Raw genomic sequence first — 19,054 nt, 5'->3', positions numbered from 1 at the left:
TTTCAGCAATAAGTAAATATAGCGTTTATTAACTTTATTTCCCTTTTTGATTTTAAAAAATGAATGCTTTTTATTTTATCAAACGATCATCTAAATTACAACTTCTTGAGATAATTGGCTTTATTTTAAATTTTCAATTTGATGCTAGTAATTGTAAAAACGTTATGCTTAAGATTCACGTATAAGATGCGCTGTGGAGTGGCTAAAATACTTGGTTGCGTTCAAATCTCAAAGACCAGGGAACCGGAGGCGTAGCTGACGCTGGAGTCCTCCATGTCCTGGCACTGGCTGCTCTGGGCGTACTTGAGGAACTTGAAACTCATCTTGTCGTAGCCCTGATCCTGCAGGGCCTTCACGGCGCCCAGCATCACGCCGATGGGATGGCGGCCGCATATCGTGTTGTTGTACTTGCGCAAGTACTCGGTGAAGGACTGCGGACTGAGCGTCTCGATGATGTCCATGCCCTGCTTGTCCAGCTTCTCGATGGACTTGTGGATGGCGCCGCAGGAGCGGTCGTAGTACGTGTAGCTAAAGCGCTGGCCCCAGTGGCAGAAGTCGGAGGATATCACAAACAGGTTGGTGGGGTCCATTAGGTAGGGCGACAGCAGGCTGCCGTACTGCGCCTCCTGCTCGGGATTGAGCGAGCCCACCAGGATAGGCACAATGGTGAACTGGTCCTTGTAGCTGGAGCAAAGGAGGTTTTAGAGTGGAAACATTGATGGGGGTTGCATATGCCAACTTACTCCTCCATCACTTTAGCTATGTAAGGCAAGTGCATCTCAATGGAGTGCTCATCCTCGTCAGTCTTCATGTCCATCCAGGAAAACTGTCCAGTCTTCTCCAGCTCAGCGTTGACTGAAATGAATGGTTAGCTAATTAGTTGTCTGGTATTTGCCAACCCTCAACAATCCTCCTACTCTGAGTATCAATTTTGAGATCGTAGAGGGGGGTCCTGTATTTCTTGGCCACGGATAAGGCACAACCACGCAGGCGCACATGGTGCGAGGGACCCAGTATGAAGATTCGCTTGCTGCAAGCAAATGTTCAAATGTCTTGATTGAAAGCAAGAATATCAAGTGCTTACACGACAACAGGGCTGACTTGGCGATAGGCGTAAGCTCCGCAGGCTCCACAGTACGTATATCCGGCGTGTCTGTGGAGTTACAGAAAATATAATAAGGATTTCGGCCTTAATTTGATCAGAACTTACGGAGCAATGATGGCACGAGCAGGACCATGCGAGAGATCAGCGGCACCCAACCAGCGGTCCAGCTGCCTGGAGAGCTCAGTGCCTGAAAAAAGTTAGGAACATAAATAATAATTGAGTTTTAATAAATAATATTCTATATAATGGTACCTAAATGTAAATATAAACAGAAAACAGAGGATTCAATAAACCAACTTAGTTGACTTTGCGTTGCCTAGCAGCAAACAAACAACAAAAATCAGCAGTTCCATTGAACTTTTGCTGGATAGACATAATACTGCAGCGATACAAGCTATTAATTACAGATTAAAATTATAGTTGAACATTCCGCCATGGATTTTGATAAGGAAAAGCAGAGCGATGAGCTCATGACTCGCATTCGGAACGAGCTGACAGCCATTATATCGCAGGAGTGGGTATCAAAGGAATCTTAAAAGATGAATATAACAACACATTTTCCTATGTCTAATAGAGCCACTGGCGATGCCGAGAGGCAGATATCAACTGACATGCTCTTGAGTCCCAATCCTTCGCCCATTTTCGGGGCAATAAAGAAGACTACGAGCGCAAAAACCGGGAAAACCAGGAAGGTGGGCAAGAGCTCGTCGGCAGGCAGAGCAAAGAGTTCGTTGGCGGCAAGCGGTTCATCCAAAGATCGCTTGGCGGGAGGAGATGGCCAGCATAGGGAGACGAGCGCGACTTCCACTTCCTCCAGCTATTCGCTGAGATCGGGCTACGAGCGCCCGCCCACGGATGCCAGTGCCCGAGCCGAGTTCATGGAGTCGCAAGCGGCCAAGAGCCTGGACGACGATGTGCAGAAGATGCAGCTGGAGCTGAAGAAGAGCTACGAGCTCTTCCAGGGCATCGGCGAGAAGTTCGAGTCGGTGAACTTCACGGGCCTGAAGAACCGCATCCGGGACTTGCACCTGAACGAGTCCAACAACGACTTGGGCAAGGCGACGACCGCCGAGCTGCAGAAGATGTTCGACCAGCGCTTCCTGCAGAATCGCCTGGACAAGCTGACCACGGACGCCACGATGGGATTCCGCCGGCATCCCGGCGAGTTCGGGGACATTCCCGAGCTGAGCACCTTCTTCCAGGCGTGCACGCAGCTGGAGCGCGGCTTGGATGCACTGCGTCAGCAGCGGCGGCGCAACAGCGACCTGGAGAAGCGCCTGTGCTGGGCCACCGAGATAGCCTACGATCGCATGGACGAGATTCGCAATGCCATGGGCTCCGATCCGGAGAAGAACTTCTGAGTGGCCCAGCCGGAGATACATCTAGTTATTTTGTGGTTCACCCTAGAGTTCATTACCCGCACACGCACACAGGTGCACCGCACATGCATACATATAACACCCACACACATGCGCTTACAGTGCAATTGCAATTGATTGTGTTATCTTTTTTTCCTGGACGAGCAACTACTCACCGGAATCCGTGTACCAGCTGCCTGCGTGGGTTGCTCTTCTGGCCGACATGATGGTGCGAGATCCCTTATCTGGCTTTTTAGTCAGGTAGAGCTATTAACGCTATTGACTGGCAGTTGGTGGTGCAAGAAACCTCTTTGTTTTTTGTTATTGCTGCCAGCAGTGTGGCCGTGGCGACTGCTTTCGAAAAGCCTACCTACCAACCAGGGCTGGCAATCAGGTATATTCGTCGGCTATCGATAACATCGCTGCTAGCCTGCCAGTATGACCATACATGTCACACATTTTTGGTATTATACCAAATTATACCGACATTAAGGTCTCACAGAAATGTTGACAACTGTAGCCGAGACACCCACCTAACATTTGTGTGGGACCGTACTTTCGGTATATTTCGGTAAAGTACCAGAAATACCAGAAATATTCTTCCCGATATTCGATATATCGGGAGAAAAATATCGCCATAAAAATATTTATTTTTATTCATAACACATCGATAGACTGATATTTTCATATAGCGTCATTTGCTGTACTAAAACCTAAAAATCCGCCGTGTTCGTATTCCGCCATTTTGAAAGCTGCGAGTGGAATTTGGACGCGTTGCTGGTAAATTAATTGTGGGAAAACTGCCCGAAAAGTGCACAAAATTTGTGAAAAGTGGTCGGCGACGGTGTGCGAGCCCCGCCGCCAAGTGTTTGCCCCCGAAAACGTTGTGTGGCCGCGTTTTTGGCACGTGAATTTCAGTCCAATTGTGAACTCGCAAAAAAAGAAAGAAAAGAAAAGAGAAAGAAAAAACCGACGCCGCCGTCGCCGCCGCCGCCACAAAGGAATAGGCGAATAAGCGAGAGGAAAAGGCAAAAACGAGCGAAAAGAAAATCAAATTGTGCGCCGCTGATTGCGTTTCAGCAATTTAATAATACTAAACTCCGAGGCAGCGGCGATTTTTCCACGGATTACACTCTGTATATTTCCATTTACTGCCTTTCTGTTTGCAACGAGTGTGCGCCTGTGTGTGCGATTGTGTGTGAGTGTGCGATAAACGTGTACAAGAAAAATTTAAACGTGCAGAATTCTGATGAATTTTAAAGCGGAACTACTTTAACATGTATGGGTGAAATATATGTATGCGTGGGAGTGTGTTTTCGAGTGGGTGCACGCACACTGGGCCGAGTATTGTTGCGGTTTAATGCAAAGTCGAGTGCGTGAGTGTGAGTGAGTGAGCGAGTGAGCAACGCCTGCCATATTCTATGCAAAACATAAATAAAATTGTGCAATAATTTCCCCCCTCCTCCCCAGCACACACACACACGCACACAGTCGCAGATACATACATTCTCTTTGAAATGTGTTTTTTTTTGCGCCCGCCTAGTGACAATACACACGCAAGGTTCACTGCGCAACGCCCCCTGCCCCCCTTTTCTACACCAGCACCACACCACCCCCCTTTTGCCCACGCCACTGCAACATGCTGTCTCATCGTTGTTGTTTTGCCGCCGCCACATTTGGTGCGAGAGAGAGAGAGGGAGGGAGAGCTGCCGAAAGCAGCGAGTTTGGAAACCAACTAAAGCCTCATGTTGACACATTTCAACCGGGAGTTTTCGTTCTTTCCGGCGGATTAAAAAGCCTTTAAAGGGTGAAAGTGCTGCTTATCGGTTTTCGGCGTTTCTTCTCCGCGAACCGCGGCTTTAAAGTACATAAATTGTTTTCTCGCATATTGCTTGTTACTTACAAACGTACAACACACACGCACACAGCTGCAGCTACCGTTGGAATTGCGCTGCATCGGTGTGTGCGTGTGTTTATGCCGATTTAAATACACAAAATGCCAAGTGAAAAAGTTTGATAAAGTTGCGAATGTCCGTACAAATTGACGCTTGTTTCTAGTTTTATTACAATTTTTGCGCTTGTCGTGTTTTTGTCGTGGCTCCTGCTCTCTCTCTCTTTCTTCGTTCGCCCTTTTACTGTTCGACGTGCCTGTACCCATCACACAAACACTCGCACATACACGACAGAATCACACTCACACACACATACCCATGAAAAGGCAGACAGACAAGCAACTCTGGGCTCCCTCCTCCACCTCGCCGCCCCTACCCCCACCCACTCGCATTTGCAACGGGAAAGTTGTTGGTGTTGCTGCTCTGCAGTACTCAAAACTCCGGAGAGGATTACAAATGGTGTTTTTGTTTTTGCCAAAGCGGAAATACAGGCAAACTTCTGCAGCATAAAGAGTTCCAATTATATGGACGGTTATTTATTTAGTTTTTCCCTCTCTGCCTCTTTCCACTTTCCCGGCAACTTTTTGCGCACTTTTGGGTTATCAAAATAATTTGAAAGCCCTGGAAAGCGGGAATAATTGAAATTACTTAAAGAGCTTCTTAGGGTAGCCCCAAAAAAGTTGGGGAAATTACTCTTAATTTAAAGGTGGAAGATTGTTAATAAATTATGGGATGGTATCTTAACTGTAGGGGTTATTTTTTTACTTCCCTTTAAAGTATCAGTCTTAAAAATTTTGTCCTGAAGAATCTTCATATTTTATACCCAACTTAAAACTAAAAATCCAAAGAAATTTAGAAAGATAGAAAGATAGTTTTTATTTGTTAACTTGGAGGTTATTTCAGTCTCAAAAAAGAAATTACATTTTACTTACTTAGAAGCTTAAGATTGACAATTTACTTAAAATTTGTATGCAATATAGTTAAAAAAAAAACCACTTAAAATGTAAACCAAACAAGTTCTAGCCTTTTGTTACCCAAAGAGATGGGTTTCTAGAAACTGAAAATTAAATTTCGGAGTGTTTTGCTACCAGAACAACTTTATTCCTTCTTTTTTGCTACATCAGCAACACAAACCAAATGGAACCGATAGAAATATGGAAATAGATGGCAGAGGCCCCTCCTCTCGCATCCACTTGAGTATTTGCATTGCCATGGAATTTTGTATGTAGTCCATCGATAACTGTACACATTGCTGGAATCGTTGGCTGTTTTTTGGCGCAACAACAGTATCCGTTGCTTGTCACTGCCCTTTTTTGGGCAATAATAAATTTGATTGTGCACGGTCCCCCACCCCGCACCTCCCCCGCTCTCCGAGCGTTATTTATTGTCAATGCCAGGCAATGCCACCCACTATTCCGCCCCCGCCCCTCCCTCCGCTTTGATGCTCTGCATTTTTGCGCAATGTTTGTTGTTTCGTGTTTGTTGCCGACTGCGCGCGTGAAAAAATGCACACCTGCCCAAAGAATTTCACACTGTGCGATGAGCGCGGGGAAAACAAAGCGAAAGCAGCCACAGAAATAGCCGCGAAACGTTTAAATTTAAATATAAGTCTGCGAAACTAAAGTTCGGGCAAAAACAATGGCAGCCATGTGTGCCTTACTTGCTTCCCCATTGCCCACCATCTCTATCGATCCGAAAGAGAAATGCAAGTCGAGGGCTTGATACCCTCGATGATGGTGGGACATGTGAAATTCCAATGTTATTTCACTAAATATGGTTAAAGTCCATCGCTCAATCTCTTGAAACAATCTATTTATTTAAAGATTATCTCTTCAAAGGCTTTAAAAGTATCTTATCCTATTGAATACACCATGCTTTTTAGCAAAATATGGTTAAAGTCAATCATTTTATATCCCAAAACAATGGATTTGCTTAAACATTTCTATCCTATCCAATAAAATACTCTTCAAATTCATAGGATGTATAAATTTCCAATGATATTTAACGATATATGGTTAAAATCAATCGTTTAACCCCCCAAAGCGGGGAATTTCTTCAAACATTTCCAATAAAGATCAACTCTTTATCACCACTATAGAGTAGTACCCCTACGTGAGCGCATTTCAAATAAAAACAGACAACACACTTTCAGATGGCTCGGCCAGAATCCGTCTAAAGGCACAGATATAGATATGGCATGGCAATAATAATAGCAAGAGCAGCCACAACGCAACATCAGCAATTCGTAAGCGTGCGAGGGCAATTTTATATACACACACGGCTCGTATAAGTTGTATTTCATTTGATTTTTTCCCACTTCTGGTCACTTGCCACTCGCTATGCTGGCTTGCAGTTTTTCAATTTGCGTCATTCGCAGACCGCCGCGCACCACCAATCAATATTGTACGAAAAACAAGTGGGAAAAACGAGAAAAACGCGAGGGAAAACAATGAGAAAGCAACGCAGAATGACAAATACAGGCAAAAAGTGCAAAAAAAGCATTGGCCAATGTCAGGCAAACAGTTTAAGTGGTTTTCTTTGGTAGTACAGTAAATATCGTCGCTTAAATTATTGCTGAAGGTCCAAGCGTAATCGCTTTATCTGCACTTTTTACGGCACTGCAGTAAATATCACCGACCACTATCGTTTCGGAATTTTACCCGGCCAAGTGTTGGGCTAATAGAGGTCTGGGATCTCCGTCCGTTTATGGGTGTTGGCCAATCAGACGCTGAATAATCGGATTCCTGCAATCCTTGCTTTAAAGTGATTTGCTAGACTGTTCTGTTTCGACTTTCTAGAAGGGTAGGGTGAAATATTTAACAAGATATAAACATCTTTAAAGCCAAATACTTGAATTTAGGATTTCTATAGAATATTACTGTATAATTTCTTAGGAAATATTAGTAACATATTAATTAGAGTGAATTATGTGATTTCTGCTGATTTGAAGCTTTTAAATTTACAGAATTCTGTAAATATCTGTTACTTTATCTATAACTAAAGAATTGAATCCCAAATCAATATACTGATACCTTTACTTGGTATTTTTAGTATTTACTGATTAATTTACTATCCAGATGGATGAGCCAAAAAATGCATTCAAGCGAACTGCAAGATGTAACATTTTTATTTAGAGTGAGTTTTGCGATTTCTGCTGACTTGAATCTTTCAAATACACAGAATTTTATAACTATAACTAATGAATTGAATCCCAAATCAATATATTGATACCTTTATTTGCTATTTTTAGTATTTACTGATTATTTTACTATCCAGATGGATGAGCCAAAAAATGCATTCGAGCGAACTGCAAGATGACTGCATTATTGGCCAAAACCAATCTGTGATGTAAGGCGGTGAAGCAAATTCTCACAACTTTCGCCATGCGGCTTTAAAACTGGCAACTGCGAGAGCCACATTACTGCGGCATTAATATCATTCGCCTCTCAATGGGCAGGCAATACTTTATTTTCCGCCAACCACGAGACTCTTGGCGTCATCTCGAAAGCCGGCTTTAAATGCATATGCATGAAACAGAAAGCAGAAGTGGAAACCAGCGGGGCGAGGCGCTGCCGATGGCGGGGGCGGGGCGGAAAAGCGCGGGAACGCAACGTCACGACAAAACGGCAGCCGTTAATTCAGGCAAAAAACAAGTTACGAGCTCCAGCGACTTAAAGTTGAAATATCGCAGGCAGTCATCGTCGTCGTCGTCCCCGCCGCAGTAACGACGCATGAGCAGTTGCACTTTGAGTTTTCCAGTTGCAGTTGCCGCTCGCCTACCCCCTGGATTTCCACCGCCACCTCCGGTCTCCCCCCAGCATCTCTGCTGCCACTGCCTGGGCTTTAAAAGCTGTTGCCCACAAATGCGCATGACTTATTTAAACGTGTTTTAAGCACTCGCACACACAAACACACACTCAGTAAGCGCACAACAAACAATTTAAGCGAGCACCGCTTTTCCTGCCTGAAATTGTGGCAAAATAAAATGTAAGAAACCGAAATAAAATCGAGTGAAAAAAAGGCCAGCCATTGAGTTTGCCAGCGGCTCTTTAGCGCTGACTTTCCTCTTTTGCCGCCACACTCTGTTATCGTCTGCCTCGTTTTCATGTTGATAAACCGGTTTTTCGCTTTGGCTTGGTTTGGTTTGGTTTGTTGCCGTGCCGCCTGCCGCTGCTGTCCCCTGTCCATAAAAAGATATGTGCGCGGCCATCGTCATCGTGGCCGGAGCGGAGTTACTGCTCTTTCGGTCGGCCAGTGCTGCCCGAGTTTTAAGGCCAGCTCAGCCGCTGTTTTCTTGCGAAAGTTACAATCGTTACTTTGGCCTAGCGGCCACAGCTGATGGGATAGAGCGTTGGTGTCCAAGGGCAAGTGGTGGGGTTCTCTGAGATACACCCACATCCCAAGTTTCATATCAATCGGTCAATTATTAGCCATTTTGGTTAATTTGTTCTAAAAAAGAGTGGGTAACATGTTTCTGTAATGCACATATTTCTGCTTTAGGGGTGATCATTTGGGCCTATACTTCTATACTAACGTTTTAATTGCCGTTTAAGCGAAAAGTTCTGGAAAATCTTATAAATAGTATTGGCTACCCAGTCATATCTTCTCCTCTTCGTGCCCAATAAACCAGCCAAACTGGCTGCTCTGCTGGCAAATGTGACCGGCTTGTTTGTTAGACAGCCGGCGGCTAGTCGGCTTGTACGGAATCAGAATCGGAATCCGAATGCGAATGGGAATGGGAATCGGAATCGGAATCATCGGGCCGCCGGACTCAGGTAGCAGCGCGTCGCACTCGGAATGTATCTGTTAGATACGCGGCCACGACTTACTGTACTGGCGCTAGTTGTGTGATTTATAATGCCTCGCTGGATGTGATTTTTCGCTCGCTGCATTATACGCTTTGATTTGATGTTTATTCCTATTCACTGCCCGCGGGCATCAACAGGTTTTCTCGGCGGATTCGGTGGCTCGTTTTTGGAGTGTTGGCTTCGCAAAGGCGACTCGTCGGGAAAGCGAAAAGTGCCTCTCCCACAGGCGTGGGCGCTCGCACACTGCGAATGCCACATCCTGTGGCAACTTCAGGCACTGGCAAACGAAAAAGTATAACGAAAAGGCAGGCTGAAGTGAAACTGGTTTTTGGCGCGCTTTAAAAACTCAACTGACATTTTCCATTTCGACTGTGCTTCGAGGGAGGTTGTCTTGTGCAAAAGTGTAACTTTGGCTTGAGTATAAGTGGATATGTGAGTGAGTAGGATTCTTAGCCCAATCATTTGATTAATCCAGAATTTTACAAAGATTCTCCTACTTCAGATGGTAGTTTCGTTGAGATAAAGCCGGTTTTCATTATAATGCTCATATATGTTCTCGAACCATCCTCGTGGATGGGAAGAAAGCTCGTGGCTCCCGCAAAGTGGATTAACATACTCAAGTGAATTTCCAATGAGTGCAGTGAATCATTGCCCTTAAAGCCGGTTATCCGCGCAGACAAGCTCTGCAGCATGTATTTCCGAGTAAACAAATGCGAATCGAGAACCCACAGCGCCACATCATGAGCCACAAATTCTGGGCATAGAGAAATTGCTTGAAAATTAACAAAGCGTTGCGCCCACTTGACTTTGGCTATTCACTTGATAAATATATATGTGGGTATTGTGCGGTATGGCATGGCCTGCCGCAGGGAGCGGTTCTGGCGGGGCTCTGGGGTGATGTGATTGTGCTGGGATATTTTTTTCCATTGCCCGATGTCATAATTGCGTTGCTTATTTTTGTATTTTTGTATTTCTGTATTTTGGCTTGCGATTTTGCAAACGTTCGCTCGAGCGTTGTTCCCCCCGCAGTATCTGTGCAAGTTTTTTCCGTTTCTGTGTTTCTTTTTTTTTGCCATTATTATTATTGTAGTCTCGTCGGCGGTTGCCGCATTTAAACGTATTTCATACTTTTGCACAATACGTGACACATGGCTGATGGGAAGTGTCTCTGGCGGCGGTGGCGGAGCGGCGGGGGCTCAGATGTGTGTCTAAACATAGCCTATAGCCTGTAGAGGCAGTCATTGACGGCTTATCACCGCAGCTACACGCAGCACATATGTACCACGCCAGTATATAGGAATATATCTGTGCTGTCAAAGTGTTTGTTATTGTTCCGATTTGCGGCCCTTATCAGCGCTGCGAGCTGAGTCTCCGCTTGTGTGTATATTCATGGCAAAACTATGGCAATTCATGCGATATGTATTTCGTATTTGGGCTTGGACTATATAAATGTCGCTTTAAGTAACTTCATGTGATCGCTATAATTATCGCTTTATTGATAGCCACTCACTCAGCTGTTTCGCGTCCTATAAATACGATAGTCATTCGAATTAGTGGTGGCGATAAGAACAACAAGTTGGAAATTTTGGTTAATGCTTCGGCCTATCATAAACCAACATGGTTAGTGGTTAAAGCACACTGATGGGTTTTCTAGGTAAACCAAATAAGTCAATTAGGCTCTTTATACGAGAGTAGATTTGCTTAGTAATTAGTAAATCCCTATATATTATGATAGAAGTTTCTAGGGAAAACTCAACCAGAATGATCCCAATTCCATCTACTAAACCTGCATAAGCGTTTGCAAACGTGTTGTACACTCCACCGCCTTATAGATGTTCACACTTACCTGAAGCCCGTCATACATATCGGTCACATTGCCATCACGCCGGGCTGGAAACCCACCATCCATCGTCCCCACGCCGTTCCACGTCAGATAACCAAGAAGTGTCGTGGTGATAAGATAAGGCGGGCTACTACACGTAATCCGTATCCACTCGGTGACAAACCGCTGGATGTGTGGGTACACTACCATGCTCTTCTGGTTACCCGAGACCCCTAGACCACCGAGTCTCGTGTCTAATCAACCGTCCGATAAGTTCACTTGGATTCGGTCTCACTTGGAGCATATGGAGACGGGGGGCTTTCGATCCAGCTGGCCAACAAGAAACGCCCTTTCATGCTATAACACAATCAAAGGGGGAAACTCAGACGGGCAAGCGGGCACAGGCCATTCCGCTCCAGTCGATTTCGATGGTCGCATGTGAACAGCGTTAAATTTCTATGTTTCTGCAATGACACCTCCCCCAAATCCCACAACCAAGCCCCAATCCCCATTCCCATTCCCTTACGCCTAAGCCGACCAATAAGGCGGGAAAGGGAAGAGAGGGCAGCGTTGTGAGTGCGGCAATAACGTAGCCTTTTATCGCTGATGTTGGCGAAATCCAAACGAAACTTGTCATCAGCCGAGTTCTGCTGACATGAGCTGTATTTTTTTTTTTATTTTGGTAGTTGGTTTTGGGTTTTTTTGTTTCTACATCACATTTCATGTTTTCCATTTAATTTATGTGTTATGTGTTTTTGTTGCTTTCATTGCAGGATTCTCGATTTCAATATGAAGCGCCAAAAATGATTGCAGCGTTTGCATCGTAGTCTTGAAAAGGTTTTTTTCATTGATTTAATTAGAGCCACCGAAAGCGGTTGGCCAGCCAGAAAAACGAGCAAGGGATTCCTCACCAGCCTGCGCCCAGCGCCCCCATAACACGGTAACCACTGACCACTGAGAATCAAAAAAGAAGCAGAGGAACCACAGCCCGGAAAAGGCCAAAAGTTTTATAACGACGACGAGGACGACGAACAGAGGGACAGCAGACACAGATACAGAAACAGCGAAATGGACAAAAATCTGATGATGCCGAAGCGTTCGCGCATCGATGTCAAGGGCAGCTTTGCCAACGGACCGCTGCAAGCACGCCCACTGGTGGCCCTGCTCGATGGACGCGATTGCTCCATCGAGATGCCCATCCTGAAGGATGTGGCCACGGTGGCCTTCTGCGATGCACAGAGCACCTCCGAAATACACGAGAAGGTGGGTTTTCTCTCTAATCTTGTTGGTCAAATCTTTACTAATGGATTGTATCTTCACTATTAGGTCCTCAACGAGGCAGTGGGCGCTCTGATGTGGCACACCATCATCTTGACAAAGGAGGATCTTGAGAAGTTCAAAGCTTTACGCATTATCGTGCGCATCGGCAGCGGCACAGACAACATCGACGTGAAGGCGGCGGGCGAACTGGGCATAGCAGTGTGCAATGTCCCCGGCTATGGAGTCGAGGAGGTGGCGGACACGACGATGTGCCTGATCCTCAACCTCTACCGGCGGACGTATTGGCTGGCGAATATGGTGCGCGAGGGCAAAAAGTTCACTGGTCCCGAGCAAGTGCGGGAGGCAGCGCATGTAAGTTTGCCAGAAGTATATCCAGGATAAAGTTATGCCCACAAAATGTTGATAAAAAAGTTATAAACAAACTGGTTTAATTCAGCACATTCAGAAACGCCCTTGCGGTTAAATTAGGCATGCTTATCAAGACATTTCAAAATATTTTAAGGCCCCTAGCGAACATTTCTCTGGAGCTTAGTTGATATTACTTATGCTAGTGTCAGTTATCACGTATGTTTTGCAGATTAACTTTTTAGTTAAAATACTCTTTATAAAAGTTTGATATAGAGAAGAATTCTTTGTAGATGACTTCTTTTTTGAATTAAAAAAAAAAAAAGGTGGAAGTATATATTAAAATCCGTAAAACAGACTATTTCCCATCAAAAAGATCATAATTTCGAGTAATTGCTTAGAAAATTAAATTCAGTGGCTAGTGGCTGGATAGCTCTATACTGTTGGATAAAACCCGTATACACATGGGTTCATCAAAATCAAATGCAAACTGCGTTCAAAAATAGGATTTGCATATAAGCAAGCCAGCTAGTAAACACACAAACAGTAGGGAGATGTAGAATATGTATGCACAGAAGCGAACGGCATTAACATTAAATCGATAAAGATAAACCACACCTTTGAATGCATCTAACTGGAACTCACCATCTGCTCTCTCTCGCTCCACAGGGCTGTGCACGCATCCGCGGCGACACCTTGGGCCTGGTCGGACTGGGCCGCATCGGAAGCGCCGTGGCCCTGCGGGCAAAGGCGTTCGGCTTCAACGTCATCTTCTACGATCCCTACCTGCCCGACGGCATCGACAAGTCGCTGGGCCTCACTCGCGTCTACACGCTGCAGGACCTGCTTTTCCAGTCCGACTGCGTCTCACTGCATTGCACGCTCAACGAGCACAACCATCATTTAATCAATGAATTCACAATTAAACAGGTGAGTAAGAGGGAATCCTTGGAAGACTAAGAAGCAAATTAGCAGTTGAGCCAACGCGACTTGAATAATAGAAACTTTAACTTTATAACTCCTTAAACAAATGTTTAATACACTTAAACAAAAAAAATTGTTATGAACTTGGTTCCGATTTTACTATTTATGTTTCTCATGAGGTTAAGTTGCTATTTTGGAATTTATTAGTTTATCATTATCAAAAGTTGGTAGCGGACTAAAACTCTTAGCTTGGGCCTATGTTTTAGTTAAAGTTGACGGTCGACAATAGGAAACTGGCAACAAAAGATTGCCTACTTTATTCTAAAGATTTTTAGATCGAAATTTAACGGAAAAGAAAAAATCTGTCGTTCATAAAATTGACATCACATTAAAAACGAATTTACTTTTTCAATTTATTTAACTTCAAGTTAACGTAATCAGACAGTACGTTAACATGACATTGAGAAAATGGCCTAAGTAGGTAGTTTATTAAATGAATCCTCTTTTTAAATATGTTACATTCACTAATGATATCATAACATTTCAGATGAGACCTGGTGCATTTCTGGTGAACACCGCCCGCGGCGGCCTGGTCGATGACGAGACCCTGGCGTTGGCGCTGAAGCAGGGAAGGATAAGAGCTGCCGCCCTGGACGTTCACGAAAACGAACCTTACAATGTATTTCAAGTAAGAGATTGTTGTAAAACGAGACATTTTACGCAATCTGAGTTGGCGCCGCACCCACGTCGAACGCGATCTTGACTAACCACCGTTTCTTTGGCTTTCAGGGCGCACTGAAGGATGCCCCCAATCTGATTTGCACACCGCACGCCGCCTTTTTCAGCGACGCGTCCGCCACGGAGCTGCGCGAGATGGCAGCCACCGAGATCCGGCGGGCGATCGTCGGCAATATTCCAGACGTGCTGAGGAACTGCGTCAACAAGGAGTACTTCATGCGCACGCCGCCTGCCGCTGCCGCCGGGGGCGTGGCGGCGGCCGTTTATCCCGAAGGTAAACTACAAATGATATCAAATCAAGAAAAGTAGAGAGACAGAGACAGGGAAGCGAGAGGGAGCGTTATTACAAGTAAAAAACAAAAAACAAACAAAAATTAAAAAACCAAGAACATAAGAAATCAACCTACAAAATCCAAGCAAAATACAATACCAGAAATCGTTTAAACACATACTTTACACACTCACACCATAACATAACACACCCACACAAGCACACGCACACGCACACAGATGTAGCAAGCATCCAAACAACATACTTCTATTCTTTCTCTGACTCATTCGAAAGTAAATATATATATAGACGACGGGAGTGGAGCGCGCCAGAGAGTATATAAAACATTTGAAGCAAGATTCGAGAACACACACACACGCTATAAGAGTTGATATATAAGTTACACAGTTTAAGCTATACCAGATATATAGATCTATATATATATATAGAGTGGCTAAGCGCTGCACCAAGATCAAGATCAGAATGTTTGACGTCGATGAGGAGGATTAGAACGCAGCCGGAGTTGGCCAAAAGTTACGTTTATTCAGTATGTGTCTGTGTATGTATATGCATTGTTTTGGCTTGAAAACGCTTTGAAAACCATCTCTAAGTTACGCATGCTTAGAGAGCTTTCACCGAGTTCCCATGCTCCTTCGCTATGATAACTCTTCGAGATATATCCTATATCCTAGCCCTTGACTGAAGCTCCATTCAGCCATCGTTCGAAATTCAGCGTTTAAATGTGTGGCCAATTATCTTCACTTCAGTCTACAACAATTACGTGCATATATAGCGACATAGTGAATATACATCTATGAATAAGTTTCGAGATAATTTACACATGAAAACAAGGTGAAAGTAAACAATATGATGGATTATTGTTGTTGATGTTTCGCGACCTCCCTTCATCCCTCCCAAAAAAAGAAAGAAAAACACCCCGGCTTTAACTTTAACAGAAACTAGAAACAATCAGCGGAAAGTATGTAAAGTAATTATGTTCAGTGTATTTAGACATGTATTCAATGTATTTACAAATTAATATTATTACGGAAAACCAAGCAAATGATTCCAATACGACGAGTAACTCACTCTCCCCGCGTCAACACATTTTGTAAGCTTAAGAATAAAATTGGTTACCTTATTTGCTCCATTCATTGCTGACTTTCAATTGTTAAACGGTTCGATTAAGACAACAAAAAATCAAAGAGGACACTGTGTTTAGCTGAAATTACTATTCTTCTGTTGCTCAAGCTCTGCTCTATAGTGCAAAATGATCTCATCATTCAAGTTTATTTTCGCCTTACGTACATCTTGTATATTCGATTTCGATTGGCTACAACAGACAGACAAACAGCGAGAAAGTAAATAACTAAACTATATATATAAAATAGATGACAACTCGGCGCGTTAGATTCAACCACATCTATAAATAGAAAGAAGAAAACTACAATTAAATTAACGCATAGCTATGTACATTTAAAATATAACAGAAATTATATTAAAGCAACCCCAGAAAATGCAACTAAAAATGCTAAAAGAAAACGAAACAAAAAAAGATAATACATGTAATATTAATGAATCTAGATTTACCTTAACGATAAACAGGCAGCTGAACGACGATGATAACAAGGATATGATCGTCGGCGAGCGGCACATTAAACATTGTTAGCGTGTAAATTGTAATTTTATTTAACGAGAATATATATTTACGTGTAATCGAAAGTGCGCAACAATTGTAAGACTATCATTTTGTACAATTTTGCAATTTAAGTTTAAAAACGAAAAGCTTCAAGCAGTTTGGATGAATTTCTCCCTCTTTTCTACTATTTTTCAAATGTCTAACTGTCTAAAGTCTATCCGATAACGCTCAAAAACATGCCCAACCCAATGCAATTCCCTTTTTCCACTTTTTTTTTTTACCAAAATATTCATTTTTAAGGACAAACTTTTTGTAATATCTGAAACATTACGAGCACAAAGCATACACGCATACACACACAACATAGACACAGATACAGAGCAGTATACTCACACATCAAACACACACCCACGCACACACACGCGATCCTATATAGCAAGCTGCAACAACAAATGAGCAAAGTAAAACATAAATAAGCATAAGCGTAAAAGTAAAAGTAACAAGTAAAGAAGTAAACGTAAAAGTAATGAGTAACGAGACAAAAGAATAAAATACTGTTATTTTGTAATGTATAAAAGGATATTTTTAATAACTGTGAAAGCTAAATAAAATTAAAAGAGTAACAATTGACGATATGAAGCAACAAAAACGAAACAAAAAGTTAAGATGGAGAAGTTGATTTGATGAAAACCAAGAAAACCTTTCCAGAAAAAACCACAAAAAAGAAACAAGAGATAAAAACAAATAAAACAAAATCTTTAATGAACCCATTATTGTTTTAACTTGCCAATTGGAAGAGCTGTTAAATTGTTGTCCTCCTTTTTTTGAATGTGTGGCAGTAGTGTTTGCTTGCAAGACCGTTTTGAAATGTACATAATCCTGGGATGCTGATGATCGTGATGACATCATATTGTGAGCGAGCAGCAGAGCAGAGATCAAATTAAGATTAACGATTTAACGCCCCGGCGAAAGTCAGTAATGAATGGAACCGCTGATAGCCCTATTCGTATTCGTATTCGTGTTCGTATCCGTAGCCCCCCTAGCCTTAGCCAATTTGTATCTAGCTCTAAGGAACGGAAGGCCCCGAGATTGATTGAGATTCGTATGCAGTAAACCCCATGTTGTATATAGTACATCAGGGCGAACAGCGCCCCGTTCCTCTTGAATCATTGCATCACTAAAAACCAAACCAAACCAAGACTTCTCTCATATAGCTACGGTCCCTTTGACCACACAGACTCGGCAATTCAGAACCTCAGAACCCGATAAACACATAATACCAACCAACCAAACAGCAACATTTCATAATCTTTACCTAACTTTCAACTACCAATACCAAAATACCAATCAATACCAACCAAATCGAAATACAATCCAGGATTAAATGGCGGCTATTATACAGGCGCACTGCATCACCGGGCACACAGCACCACGCCGCACGATGGCCCCCACAGTACAACCAACCTGGGCAGCACCGTAGGAGGCGGTCCGACGACAGTCGCTCAAGCTGCCGCCGCAGCCGTGGCCGCTGCGGCAGCCGCCGCCGCCCTCCTGCCGTCGCCGGTTCCGCCGCACTTGTCGCCCCAGGTCGGCGGATTGCCGCTTGGAATTGTGAGTAGCCAATCGGTAGGTAGTCCAAACGAACAAAAAAAAAAAAAATACTACCCCTCTGTTGTCTTGTGTTTGTGTGTGTTGTTTGCCAATCTATCTATCTACCACCATCTCTTTTGCCATTTAGCCATAGTAGCTAGCCCAGTTGCGAGATTCATCATATGAGAGTCACTCTGTTGTTGTGGTAATATATCGTGTGCGTGGTTCTCCCAGCTCTAGTCCGTGTTTTGTTGCTAGTTAGTCGTAGTTGAGTGTTGGCTAGGCTAGGGCTTTTGCTCACCGAGTGTTCGGTTCGCTGCTCCGAGTTGCTAATCCCTGACCATCCTCTTGCTTTTAGCCCCTGAGTGCGCCCGACCCTAATAATCATCTGTCATCGAGCATAAAAACGGAGGTGAAGGCCGAGTCAACGGAGGCGCCGTAGGCATCTGCTGTCCCAGTGGCCGGAGCCGGAGAGCTGGAGGGCTGACGAGCTGGAGAGCTGGAGTTGATGATGGCAACGGGCAGCGGGCGCAACGGAGGAGTCCAGCACAGCAGCTGGCCAACGGATGAGGTGCAGATCGAATGGAAAGGAACCCCTAAGGATAAAAAAAAAACAAACAAAAAAAGGAAAACCCCAGCAGTAGTCATCTGTCAAATGTGTGGAGTGTCCCCCGTATCCGTGCTGTTGTTCTCTTGTTCCGGTTGTAAATGGATTCCTTGTGCGCCTGTGCCAGCGCTTGATTTGAATTTTTCCAAGTTTCTATGTTTTAATTTAAAATACAATACATATTTGCATTACCAACCGACTTCCCCCCCAAAAAACAACAAAATAAACACCACAACATAATAAGCAACGCAGGAAATCGAGGAGGAGGAGGAGGAGGAGGATAAGCTCGATGAGGAGCATAGTTATGATGATCCCACACACACACAACACGCCTCAAAATTTACTACATATTTAGACTTTAATTTGTAACTATTTAGAATTTTACAGTTACAATTTAAGATTTTTATTTGTATTGCAGCAAATTGTAAGTGAAAATATGTTACTACATATAAGCGCAAAAACAAATGCAAATGTTGGAAAATTTTAATTACGAGAAACGAACACAATTATGGCATACAAAAAAAAAAAACAAACAAAAAAGAAAACACTAGAAACAAAACAAAAGCAACACACAAGAGAGACGTTTAGTGCTAAGATACGTTTAAAGTACATAATAAAAGAAAAACAAAAGAAAAGCGAAAGCACCTGCATTTCTATCAAAAGGAAATCGACAC

At 43.5% G+C, this 19,054-nt stretch overlaps 3 protein-coding genes across 15 annotated transcripts; 2 read left to right on the top strand and 1 right to left on the bottom strand.

The window, feature by feature from the left end:
- Window positions 1–17: 17 nt before the first annotated feature.
- On the bottom strand, window positions 18–2,838 carry LOC108025595 (protein MEMO1). Its single transcript, XM_017096128.3, has 6 exons — window positions 2,640–2,838; window positions 1,211–1,292; window positions 1,085–1,153; window positions 918–1,030; window positions 744–855; window positions 18–684 (listed from the first exon to the last, which is right to left on the bottom strand). The coding sequence occupies exons 1-6, from the start codon at window positions 2,686–2,688 to the stop codon at window positions 222–224; spliced, it is 888 nt and encodes a 295-aa protein (XP_016951617.1). The 5' UTR covers window positions 2,689–2,838; the 3' UTR covers window positions 18–221.
- On the top strand, window positions 1,425–2,601 carry LOC108025584 (uncharacterized). Its single transcript, XM_017096116.3, has 2 exons — window positions 1,425–1,619; window positions 1,680–2,601. The coding sequence occupies exons 1-2, from the start codon at window positions 1,540–1,542 to the stop codon at window positions 2,464–2,466; spliced, it is 867 nt and encodes a 288-aa protein (XP_016951605.1). The 5' UTR covers window positions 1,425–1,539; the 3' UTR covers window positions 2,467–2,601.
- Window positions 2,839–3,134: 296 nt separating the features above from the next.
- Window positions 3,135–19,021, top strand: LOC108024002 (C-terminal-binding protein). 13 transcript variants are annotated; one of them, XM_017093816.3, is made up of 8 exons: window positions 3,135–3,243; window positions 11,759–12,248; window positions 12,312–12,617; window positions 13,281–13,541; window positions 14,083–14,214; window positions 14,325–14,547; window positions 17,586–17,809; window positions 18,132–19,021. In XM_017093816.3, exons 2-8 carry the CDS (start codon window positions 12,054–12,056, stop codon window positions 18,213–18,215), a joined length of 1,425 nt encoding a protein of 474 aa, XP_016949305.1. In that variant the 5' UTR covers window positions 3,135–3,243; window positions 11,759–12,053; the 3' UTR covers window positions 18,216–19,021. The 13 variants fall into 13 exon arrangements, with proteins under 13 accessions (XP_016949305.1, XP_016949289.1, XP_016949272.1 ...); XM_017093800.3 differs by having other exon boundaries at window positions 17,562–17,794; XM_017093783.3 differs by having other exon boundaries at window positions 17,562–17,809.
- Window positions 19,022–19,054: the final 33 nt, after the last annotated feature.

This window comes from Drosophila biarmipes, chromosome 3R (genome assembly GCF_025231255.1).
Source record: "Drosophila biarmipes strain raj3 chromosome 3R, RU_DBia_V1.1, whole genome shotgun sequence".
In the NCBI taxonomy this organism is placed as follows: domain Eukaryota; kingdom Metazoa; phylum Arthropoda; class Insecta; order Diptera; family Drosophilidae; genus Drosophila; species Drosophila biarmipes.
The sequence above is the reverse complement of the archived record's forward strand: the minus strand, read 5'-3'. Positions and strand labels throughout refer to the sequence as shown.

Excerpts from the sequence above, each read along its gene's own strand:
- LOC108025595 (XM_017096128.3), bottom strand. The coding sequence starts at position 2,688 with ATGTCGGCCAGAAGAGCAACCCACGCAGGCAGCTGGTACACGGATTCC. Across the intron at positions 1,154-1,210 it reads GCTCGTGCCATCATTGCTCC|ACACGCCGGATATACGTACT; the intron begins GTAAGTTCTGAT and ends GTAACTCCACAG. Across the intron at positions 685-743 it reads ATAGCTAAAGTGATGGAGGA|CTACAAGGACCAGTTCACCA; the intron begins GTAAGTTGGCAT and ends CCTTTGCTCCAG.
- LOC108024002 (XM_017093746.3), top strand. The coding sequence starts at position 12,054 with ATGGACAAAAATCTGATGATGCCGAAGCGTTCGCGCATCGATGTCAAG. Across the intron at positions 12,618-13,280 it reads AAGTGCGGGAGGCAGCGCAT|GGCTGTGCACGCATCCGCGG; the intron begins GTAAGTTTGCCA and ends CTCGCTCCACAG. Across the intron at positions 14,548-17,561 it reads GGCGGCCGTTTATCCCGAAG|GATTAAATGGCGGCTATTAT; the intron begins GTAAACTACAAA and ends AATACAATCCAG.
- LOC108025584 (XM_017096116.3), top strand. The coding sequence starts at position 1,540 with ATGGATTTTGATAAGGAAAAGCAGAGCGATGAGCTCATGACTCGCATT. Across the intron at positions 1,620-1,679 it reads ACAGCCATTATATCGCAGGA|AGCCACTGGCGATGCCGAGA; the intron begins GTGGGTATCAAA and ends TATGTCTAATAG.